Source organism: Aulonocara sp. 'chitande type north' Nkhata Bay, linkage group LG12 (assembly GCF_057382095.1).
Source record: "Aulonocara sp. 'chitande type north' Nkhata Bay isolate Kocher_YH1m ecotype deep benthic linkage group LG12, A_spYH_male_GT1.1, whole genome shotgun sequence".
NCBI lineage: Eukaryota > Metazoa > Chordata > Actinopteri > Cichliformes > Cichlidae > Aulonocara > Aulonocara sp. 'chitande type north' Nkhata Bay.
Genome location: NC_141355.1, coordinates 36,148,637 through 36,160,348, shown reverse-complemented (window position 1 = coordinate 36,160,348; position 11,712 = coordinate 36,148,637). Strand labels below are relative to the sequence as shown.

Below are 11,712 nucleotides of genomic sequence, written 5' to 3'. Positions count from 1 at the left end.
AATACCTCAAATTTATAAAAATGATGTTGATTTAACCTCCCACTAAGTCTTACATATTTGTAAGTAAGTGTGTGGCACATTAACCCTCTAACAGTAACGTTTCTTGACACTTCCTGTGCAGTTTCCGATAATCAGCTGCTTCCCAGAAGCTTCAGACAGTTTCTAGAAGCTTCTCGGTGGCAGCCAAAGATAAAGAGCAGGCTAAACTCTCTGCGCTCACTTAATTACAGAAATGGATTAGCCATTACCCGCAAAACTACCTGTGAGTTAATGAAACAGATGCTCGTGTCAACCTTTTTTACACACACAAAAAGGGAGAAAAAAGTGACGTCACTGTTTTCTAAGAATTTTTATTGATGGGGAAAAAACGATTTTTAAACTCGAAATTAATCTTTTTAAAATAAACGGTGCTTTAATGTAACATTAGCCGACGTATTTTACTATTGCGAAAACCTTTTGCGCATGGTCAGTTCGAACGGTTTGACCTATACAGGCCGCCGTAGGGAAACAAGGAAGTAGACTGAATGAACAACATAAAAACAGAAGTCGGTTGTTTTATTTTTGATTGAATGCGTATTTACGCCTGTAATCGACTCCAGATTATTTTCTACATTTCTACATTTGCTTTGTAGTATATTTAAAAGTTTCTCGGTCTTTATTTAATATATATGTGTTTATTTCGGTAATGCTAACCTTCTTAGCTGGCTCGTTAGCAGCGGTGACAGGTGACAGGTGCTTTTATTAATATGGTGCAGAACGTGTTTCGGAGCGGGTTTCTGGTCCGGGTCGCTCACACACTGCTCACCTGGATCATAACCGTCATTCTGTTCCTGCACAACACTAGTAAGTCACTCAGACTGCAACCAGCTAGCTTTTAGCCGTTAGCAACAGGATGGAGCTGAATGGTAGTTGGGCTCCAATTACAAGGATTTTTATTTTACTTGAGCATTTTCGAGTATCTTTATTATTTATATTACCTACATTTATTAAGGGAAATTATGTAGTTGTTACCACCTGACATGTATCTGTCAGTTGCTGTTACAAGTTACTCCACAAATTATAATATTTTTATTTAAAAACACAAGAAATGAGCCTAAATAAAAATAGATACATAAACCTCCAATAAATATATATTTTTTGGGGTTAAAAATGGTCATATCATAATTAAATATTTTTAAATTAAATATTTCAATGCAACGCCTTTCCAGACTGAATAATTTGTCATATATATTCAAATAATAAAATTTTAAATAAAAATAAAAAAATAAAATCCAATATCTGATGTACAGTGGCCTTAATATACTCATATGAACCCATATAATAATATGGTTTTTTTTTTAAGTTGTATACAAGTAGAGTTATAATGAAGAAAAAAGTAATTTCCCATTTGTTTTAACAACTTGTGACTTTACAGTCTCAACGAATATGAAGATTTTTTTGTTTGTTTTGTTTTTTTGTCTCTTGTACATTTTCAATATCAAGATTAAAATAAAGTATATTATCCCTGAGGGGTAGTGTGCTTTGTAGTCAGCAGCATAGATAACACATACACCCTGAAACCCCAACAAATCACATAATTAAAAATTAATAGTGGTAGGAACAAGTGAGAATTTAAATCTGTTTGTTCTGCAACAAGTCAAAGAATACCTCCGCTCTGAAGGCAACAGCTGATACTATGAAAACAGTGGATGTATGCTATGACCCAAAGTCCTTTCCGCTGTTAGGGTTGCCCTCTCTCTACACAGGAGGGCAAGATTATTTAGCTGCCACATTTCTACATAAATCTTGGAGAATATCTTACTTTTTGTTAGCTCTTACGTGTGTGTGTGTGTGTGTGTGTGTGTGTGTGTAGGCTTGCGGAGATGTGAGGAGCAGGGAGAGCTGCTGCTGCCGGCTCTCTTCTTCTTGCTGGTCGTTCTGTCAGTGCTGTTGTACTTTGCCGTTTCCCTGATGGACCCCGGCTTTGTGCTCAATGACACTGTCAAGGTGAGTTTAATTAAAAAGACTTGGATTACAAATTCAAAGTAGATCCTAATTTGAGGGCTGGCTGTGGCTCAGCAGGCAGGCAGGCAGGCAGAAGGTTCAATCCCTGGCTGCTCCAGTCTGCATGCCAAAGTATCCTTGGACAAGATACTGGACCCTGAGTTTCTCCTGATGCGTTTATCAGAGTCAGTGAGAACATTAGATAGAATGGATGAATGAGACATGTTGTGTAAAGCTATTTGAATGCTCAAATAGAGTTGAAAAGCACTATATAAGAAGCAGTTAATTGACCTTCTTTAAGGATTAAAACACTTTGTGAAAGGTTGGTTTCATAATGTTTTGTAATAGTGGTGACCACTAACTGCCTTTTCTCTGCTGCGGAGAGGTCAGCAGTGATGTGATGTTTTCTTATCAGCAAATGGACTAAAACCTGTACTAACCTGTGATTAATGCTGAAAGGTTGCAGTGTTTCTGTGTGCGTGTGAACACTTGTGACTGACGTCTGTTTGTGTTACACAGGGCGCTCAGAGTCCGAATGAAGAAATGGAGGCGATGATCCCTCAGTCATCGACCCCTCGTTTGAGGCGCTGTGGATACTGCCTGCTGCAGGTAACCAGCTGCTGCCAGCTGCTGCCAGCTGCCAAATTCCAGTGCTCACCAAGTTTGACGTGACCGCATTTCCAACTCATCAAATTCTGTGTGTTGGGTTTAAATGGTGTCTTTCTGCATCATATGTCAGGAGAAGCAGCTGATATTAAAATGGTGCCAAAGACACAAACATCCTCCTCCTGAAAGAAACTTGGCTTTCAAAATATTGTGAATTTGAGGCTACATCCACACGTACACGAGGATTTCTTAAAAACTGGAATTTTCCTCTTTTGTTTATAAGACCCCGTCAACAGCAACACTGTTTTGCATCACAAGTCACAAGAAAAAACTCAAAAACAAAACGAGGCCATGAACTGTCAAAAGTGCCACAGCAACAGGTGGTAACATAACTCTAACCATACAGGAATGTTGACCAATCAGAAGCCTAGGTGTATCACTAACAAACAATAAGACAACACACAGTCTCATCTCACAAAAAAGGTGACACTGCAAAACAAAGTCTTAATTTTTCCTGAGACAAAAAGCTAATGAAAAGCTCAGTTTTCAGCAGCCTAATACCACCACTTACATGACCTGTGTGTGTGGACAGGACCTCAGGCTGACTGTTGGTTGGACTGCGTGAAAGTATTTGATGGGACGATGGAAGCTACATGGTAGCTGAGCTTACTGGAAAGCAAAAAGTAAATAAAAAGAAGTATCTGTTGGAATAGAGGCCATTTCTGTGGCTTTGGCTCTGCTTTTAACACGCCTTTGTGCACCAGAAATCTGCCCAAGTATGAAACACGCCGAGGTCTTAAAATGTGAAATCGAATGGGTAATGTCACCGCAGCTTTGTCCAGCTTTTATTTGTTGGCACGCCTGTTAATCAAAGCGTCCACACCTCTGAGTTTAAGTTATATAAAAAAAACAAATAAAAAACATTATCTAAAAAGGTTAAAACTGTTTTTTTCACCAGGCTATAAACATGTTCTGCTTTGAAGTTCAGACTTTGCACCTGCCAGTCAAGAAGAGCCACAGACTCACCTTTGTCATTGTTTAAAGATTTATGATGTCCAGTCATTTTCTTTGGTTAACAACCAAACTGTGTTTTTTAAATTTGCTACATTAAGTCTCATTTTATTTTTTCTTCTATAATTAAATAAGCCCTGCAAACTGGCTCACAGACACTGTCAGAGTTTGCAAAGACTCAGTTGTAGGCCAGCATTAACCAAATTCCCCCTGTGCATTGGTTCATTCAAGTATGGAAGCTTGTTTCCATCATGAAAGAGAAAAAGAAAGTTTTGCCAGACAAAGCTCAGTCAAAACCTTTTGTACTGTATTTTTTCAGTGGCAGAAAAATGTTCTCTGTGTTGATCTCAGCCACACCCATGTATCTTACCCCTATTTCCTTATCAGGGACTTTTACAGCCCAACAAATGTTCTTACGGCCCTGAGGCGTTGTCTGCGAGTCTGTTTGCAGCACTGATTTAATTGCAGAAAGAGCTGCAGATTGATTTTCTTTTAATCAACTAATCAGTGCAGCTGTAGAAGGATTTAACTTTCTCTTTTGGTTGCATTACCCAAAAGAAACCATCTAAAAAATCTGGAGAGCGATCAACCTTTCCTAGTAACAGCACCTTTATTTTATTTTCTCTCCATGTGTGTCAAGCAGCAGCCAATGAGAGCGAAGCACTGCCACATGTGTAAACGCTGCGTCCATCGCTTCGACCACCACTGCCCGTGGATTGAGAACTGCGTGGGAGAGAGGAACCACCGCTGGTTCATCATCTACCTGCTGGTGCAGCTGCTCACCCTGCTGTCGGGCCTTCACGTCGCTCTGTACGTCTGCTAAATGCCTCCGCCCGTCTCCAGCCTCTAAGATAAATGTCCTTATCTGCTGGGAATATTTGTGGCCTCAATTTGCCTTCCAGCAGTGACTCAGTGAAAACTTATCTTGTACTGAGTGTACTCTGCTCTGCCGCTTTATCTTTAGAAGGAATTGGGTAACTTGTGACTTTTGGAGAATTGTGACTTTTGGAGAACATCACTGAACTGAGTGGTTAAATTGTGTAAGGATGATCTGTGACAGGTTGCTTAAGCACACTTATAAAGTTCAAGTCGTCTTCATTTTAAGGTTTCCAGTTAAAGGCACCGCTGTGGAGCAGAGGTTTATGTGCACACACAGAGGCAGAAGTAAGCTCTGTGGTAATTAAACTTTACTGGGTAATAATCAGAGATTATCAGCTGAGTAAAGCATAAAAGAAAACACTTGGGGTAATGTGGGCAAACCTTTCAACAATATTTCATGACATTTATTGAAACCAGTGTTGCCCTGGACACAGAAGAATGAATTTAAAAAAAACATGTCAGTTTACACTTTGCAAGCTTCTGAGTACAGGCAGCCAAACAGCTGGCAGCCAAACAGCTGGCAGCGTGGTTGTTAAACACCCATTTTTATACATCTAAATAAAATCTGAAATGTGCCTTTAGTCAGGAGAATTGGTGACAACAAAGATGATGTAGCATGTTCTGTTTCAGATTTTGTTAATTCATTCACTCTCAAAAATACATAACCGATATTTCGTGTTGCCCTGTGAAAAATGTAATATTTTAAATTACTCTATCAAGGTAATGTAATGTACTACATCCCGCTTAGTTTTATAGCAGATGTTTAAACATTGAGACATGCATGTATTCCCTCTGGCCTACAGCGATGTCCCCATCAACCAAAAAAGAAACCATTAGTGTTTTTGTCCTGTCAGGCAGCAGGCTTCTCATCAAAGATAAATCATAGACTGTATATAAGCGCTGGACATAACCACTGTGACGTGACCAACGCTGTCATTTTTAAAGAGTCATTGGTTTTTTTTTTGTGTTACCACTGCGTTGCTGTTTTGCTGTGTGCCGGTCTCTGTGGCAACACTAAAAATTGAAGTTCGTCCAATATAGTAATGAGTAAATGGGATTTTTATTGAACTCACCAGTTAATCCAGGTGTGCTGTAGCAGCTAGTTCTCCATTGGGCCTCTGAACTGAACAGTTTGAGCGTTTTTATGCTTTTGATGCCTTTTTCGAGCATTTTTAATGGATTTGACTAAAAGTTTGTGCTTCAGTTTTGGTGGTTGCGCTTCTAGTATTTTGTTATTAACAGATGCATATGTGGCTGTGCTCTGCAACCGTCAAGAAGCTGATAACTTCTTCAACCTTGATTTCAGTTTCAAAATATGGCATCCAGAAGCAGTGGGTGACCTCACTATGGTTGCAGACTATCCATAGAAGGCAAGCAGTTTGTTTAAACTGAAGCAAGCCTCAAGTGGACTTTAGAGGAACTGCAGTTTTTTGCATTTCATCATTGTCTTCTGCTTTGTTTGTATATAAGATTAAAAAAAGAAGCATGCATTCTATACCTACTAGTCAGTATTCAGGGTGAGAACAGGCTTATGATGTTCAGTTGTTTGCTTATCAGCAAATTCTGTGAACAACCAAACTGATGATGATTTTAATCTTGCTAAATTATGTTTAGTTTTCTTATAAACAACCTTTTATGGGACAAACCAGTGAATTAATCCAGATTTTTTTTCTTATGATGAACTTCTGTTATAGCCAAACAGATCTAAGTTTATTCCTGTTGTGTAATTTCCTTGTGTTTCAGGTCAGGCATTTCTCCTGCTCTTACGTGGGAGCAGTGGTTCAGGGTGAATGGCTTTCTGCTGGCAGCGTTGTGCATAGTCGGGATTTTCTCCGTGGTTGTGGTGGTGCTGCTAGGCTCCCACTTGTACCTGATTTCTATCAATTGCACCACCTGGGAGTTCATGTCCCGCCACAGGATCTCATACCTGAAGACCTGCAAGGACGAGGAGAATCCGTTCGACCGTGGCGTCCTCTGCAACCTGTGGGATTTCTTCTGCATCTGCAGGACGGTGATGTGGGAGAAGGTTTACCACAGAAACACGTTGAATCCAGTCTGACCCCACAGAGGCTGGAGTCAACTAATCTCTGACTGGTTTTGTATTTTCACAAAGATGAAGACAGGAGAATGAGAAAGTGTTTGTCTTTAATTGTTTTATCCAGATACAAAAATCAAAAGGAAACTTTTTGGACTGAAACAGCAGACCGTCTCAGGAGGATTGTAATCACTCTGGTGCTCCCAGCAGTTCCTGTTCTTGGCTGGAAACTCGGACTTGTTTTCATGTAACAAATTAATCCAAACCTCAGAGGTATCTGTGCGCATTGTTGCCTTAACACAATCCCTTTACCCGTATTTACAGTTAACATTGAAACACACGTTCAGTGTTGGTGTTTCACCGTGTGATGCGCAACAGCTGATGTCACGGGTTTGCATGTGGGGGTGTTTTTGACGTGTGTCACTGGCTCCGTTTGATTATTCCAGCTACACTTTGAGAAGGTCAGCGGACGTAAATAAATAAAAGAACCTGATAGTCCGCACATCTCTTAATATGGAAAGGATAACTGGAGTTGGACCTTGTTTCAGTCTCAGCACCTTGTTAGTGCTGCCTGTGATTTTATGAACCAAAAGATGCACTTAGTGTTAACGGCACATTAAAGGGCTCATTTTTATTCTTGGATTCTAGACTAGCCTTCCATGATTCAAGGCTCAAAATAATCTTTGGTACAGCCTCTCAGTTCGTTCTCTGTCTGAAACAAGCTGCTTTAACTCCTCCCTCTTTAAACCAACTGTCTTCTGTTTGGCTGTTATCTGCAAACAGAAGGTTTGAACACCCAGTGGGCGGGGCTTCTAAGCTAAAAGAGCATAGGCTGTGTATAGAAGTTGGATTTAGTTGATGTGATGTGACCACTGGTTTGCAAAGGCTCGTCTTAAACACTTTCCCCCATAAACAGGACATCTGAACACTTAATGAAGAGTTATTCTTCGTCTAGCTATCGTCTTTGCTTGTTGAAACCAGACACCAGTCACAAAGCAAACCACGCTGCATCATCATCATATATTAGGGATATACAAAGAACAGAAGAACAGTTTGAATCTGAGCATTAAGAGCAGTCTGAAATCTCAGCTTTTGGCTCTCAGTTATGTTTGACTCTTCAGTCAGAAAGAGGAAGAGAAGGAAAAGCAGATCCATGTTAAGTGTTTTCTGAATGTCAAACTGAGCTCTCTTGCCTTGAAGTTAGGTGGTGTTTAAAATATCAGTGTACAAGTGGCACATAAGTTGTTTGGGGTTTTTTTAAAAAGTTGAATAAAAGACAAAAATAAGCACTAAATGTGATTGAAACACTCAGGTTTGGTCACTGCTCTCTGTAAAGCACGGTTGTCAAATATAAGGCCCGGGGGCCAGAATTGGCTCAGCAAAGACTCCAATCTGGTCCATGTGTGAAATTTGTAACGCTGACAGAAGGGAGAAGTTTGACATCCCTGCTGTGAAGGTTTCTGTTGTTAAGTGATGAGAGTGGTGACCCCACATTATTTACACTAAATGCCTTTAAACCTGCTGATGTTTGGTACCTGCCTGTAAACTGATGTCAGTAAGTTCATTTTTTACCAAGTTTTAACTGTAATGTTCTGTTTGTATTTATTGACAACAAAGAGTACATTAAAACACAGATGATATGCATATCGTTATAGAGTACATCTGTACACACTGACATTCCCAGTCAGGATTCACGTACATACATAGAGTACATAAATACATACAGTACTGACACAGAAGTAACATGTAATATTCAGCAGCATAAACTTAAAGTGCTACAACAGTTAAACCACCTGACTGCCCTGCTATGGTTTCTTAAATTAGCTGACAGCAAGTGCAGCGTTCAGTGTCCTGCTCAGAGGTGGCCTTCAGAGCTGTTAAAGAGCAACATAACACCCTGAATACATCCCTTTATATGATCAAAATGGTGTGTGCTATGGTTAAATAACTGCAAAACAATATTTGAGAGAGGGAAAGCAGGCCCTCCAGTGCCAAGTTGATGCAGTGATGCAGATTTTTCTTTATTGGGGGCTTTAACTCCAGTTAAAAAAACAAAACAAAACTTGAACAGCACTGAGATGTGAAAGGTGGAAAGCTGCCTTTTTTAGAAGTCTTTATGTCCCAGCATGTGAATTCATCCAGCCATCTTTCTTTTTCTACCCATGTCAGGGTTGCAGGGCTCGGACTTGGCGTCCACAGATACAGGATCAACAGGGAAATGCACAACTACTGACCCTGAATTTAAAACCCAGCCTATAAGGTGACAGTTCTAACTACTGCACCACAGGTGTGAATGTAAGGTAAAATAGGAACTCTTGAGTTGTTAAAAAGATGCCTAGAATCAGTGAAATAAACCCTTTTTCCTCCCAATCCTGGATAATTTTTATTCTGGTGCTGTCACCAGTAGAGTTCCACTTTGGCACATTACGGCTCACCTGGTTGAGCAGGTGAGCAAGCCGCATTTAGGTCCTGACTCAAGTCTTGAACATGACACAAAGCCCCTTCAGTGTGTCATAATAAGTATCTTTGTAATTATCTGTTTTTTTTACAATACAAATGTGATAAAGAAGCTCTGAAGGTTTGAAGTTGTAACTTTGACTTTCCTTATTGAAAAAAAAAAAACAAATCAGGAGAAAATCCCATTCACCCTTTGGGTAAACTTCTAATTTTGTCAACGAGTTGCTCAAATTAATGGCTTGTATGCAGTTTTGAAAGCTTGCTAGAGTAATCTGCTGCTCACTTCTGAACCTAATTCGACTGGATTTTGGCCTCAGTAACTGTGACTGTGAATTCAAGTCTTTGTAATAGCCAAAAAAGACATTTCATCTTTCACTTTATTGGATGTCAGTCTTTTTAAGCCTGTAACACACTGACCAGATTTAGCCCAGAAAACAATATTCATGGATGTCTCGTGCTTAGGCCGTCAATATCTCTCTGAAACCGGATCAGTGACCTGTACAGTAAACATGACTGAATATGAAATGCTGCTGATCAAACGATGGATTTAGTGTTAAGTTACACTTTAAAGCCCCAGGCCTCATCTGAACCCCAGCTCGTCACCAGCTGCAGGCAAATTCCAGGATTTCTAGGAGCACATGAACAAAATCAGGGCTTTTTCCTCCTCTTTTTATTTTTTATTGCCTTGATATCAGTAGAGCTCACTAAATATGAGTCACTAAATTCAAAATACAGATACTTTATCACTAGTATGGCTATAATAGATTATCTATGGCTTCTTTTATACTGCTAGTGATTACAGGATTTTCTAGTGCACGAGTTCACCACAGTGCCATGCGCTTCCTACTGCTGTAACAAAGGAATGACTTCACACATGTTGGACTGAAATTAACACTTTTTTTAAAAAAGGTTTTAAACCAGAAGTCAGAGTAGCTTGTTTCATCTGTTTGGTCAAGGCAGTGGGCAAAGCCTGTCACAGTGATGCATAGAGACGGCAGCACATACTGAACCTCTGCAGGAGAAGAAAATGATAAGCAAAGGCCACAAAGCGAGCTCTATCTGTCGCCAGCGCACAGGAGGCCTGAAGAGGCTATGAAGATGACTTTATGCTCCCAGGTTTATCCATGTTATCATCTGAGTGGACATAATCAAACTGCAAGCACATTTATGATAAATATGCATCAGGAAGAACCAGGAGGTAATCCCATCTGACCCCTTCAGAATCAGATGATTGTTTAATTATGACGTCCACATTTACAGGCCCACTTCAAACTTTATAAGTACCAGAGATGAGAAATTTAACCAAATTAATTCTATACTACAAAATCTGAACTTCACTATCATGTAAATGATCATAGTTTCAATAGTAAACCTGCTCTGGTTGAATGTGTCCGTGGCATACAGGAGAGGAACAGAAACAAGTGTTGGGACAGGTAGCTGCTCAGAACAAGTAATAGCATATGAAGTCAGCTTTTTACCTACATTTACTACTAAATTTGTTACTTTTGATTATCTCCTAGCTTTGGTTTCTTTAGTGTTAAAATCAGGACTTGACAGATGGCTTTGGGATGGCTCATGATTTTCCTTTGGAATAATCTAGTGTTCTTTTTACTCATTTTAATAAAGTTTCGATGGGATCTATTTGCTGCTCAAACACATTTTCTAAAACTTTGGTTAATTTTCAGGCTGTCGATTTAATCTGAGTCTTCTTCAGTGTTTTTGTGTAAGTTACCGCAAAGCGGTCTTCCTCTTTGTAGCTTTCCTGTGTGATATCATCATGCTTGTTGTGATATCATGTCATCATACATGAGACATTTCGTCTTTCATGCATGTGGTAATTGCTTGGCACTGATGCACGATCAAGTGAGAATGAACAGTTGGGGAAGTGTGTGACAGTTATTCACTTCATTCATTTATAAATAAACATGAAGGAACCCAAATTGTTGCTGTATTAGAGGCAAATTTACAAAAACCACTTAGTGTAAAACAAAGCTACTTCACAAGGATCGCCACAGCAGGCAGCTGCACATGCCTGGTTTTATGCACAACCCTCTGACGTAGCCGCTAAAGGAGAAACCCGTGTAGTGTCGCAGAGGAAATAACAGCGACATGAGGTGAAGTCGTAATAACAACATGTGAGGGCTTAGTTGACACAAGCCAGGATATTTGTAGTTCAGCATTTCTCTCAACAGTTTAAATGAAAATCTATTATTAGAGTTTAGCTACTGTAAATTCAGAACTATATTTTGAACCTCCTGTTTTTGATCTGCACATAGCATATTTATCTAGAGGTGATAAAGGTATAGACTCTTCAAGCATCCCGTGTCTGTCTCTATCAGATTTGTTTCAACCTTTCACCAGATCTCCGAAATAAACTACGAGCAGGAGGAGGTGAGAGCAGGCTGGCGGTCCGGGCAAACTTTGGCTCTCTGCAGAGATTATAAAGGGTCACTATCACTTTGTTTGCTCAGTCAGAAACACAAAAAAATGATGCTGCCTGGTTATTTATTTATCTTTGTTGTGCTGTCAGATCAATGACAGCATGAACAGTCAGCGTTTTTAGCCATGGGATCAGTTTGAACATGATGGAGCTGCAGAAACATTTAGTCAGCATCAAGACAGGCTGGGAAACTTTCATTGAGCTGGAATCAAGCAAGATTTATGCTCGCACTTTATTTTATGGCACACTAGTAAGACGAGAAAATAAATAATAAATATGAGTATGGACATTGGCAACCATG

General features: G+C 39.7%; 1 protein-coding gene across 1 annotated transcript; it reads left to right on the top strand.

The window, feature by feature from the left end:
• Nucleotides 1–490: 490 nt before the first annotated feature.
• zdhhc12a (zDHHC palmitoyltransferase 12a) lies at nt 491–8,152 on the top strand. Its single transcript, XM_086315437.1, has 5 exons — nt 491–843; nt 1,853–1,986; nt 2,503–2,592; nt 4,244–4,410; nt 6,223–8,152. The coding sequence occupies exons 1-5, from the start codon at nt 747–749 to the stop codon at nt 6,536–6,538; spliced, it is 804 nt and encodes a 267-aa protein (XP_086171563.1). The 5' UTR covers nt 491–746; the 3' UTR covers nt 6,539–8,152.
• The last annotated feature ends 3,560 nt before the right edge of the window (nt 8,153–11,712 follow it).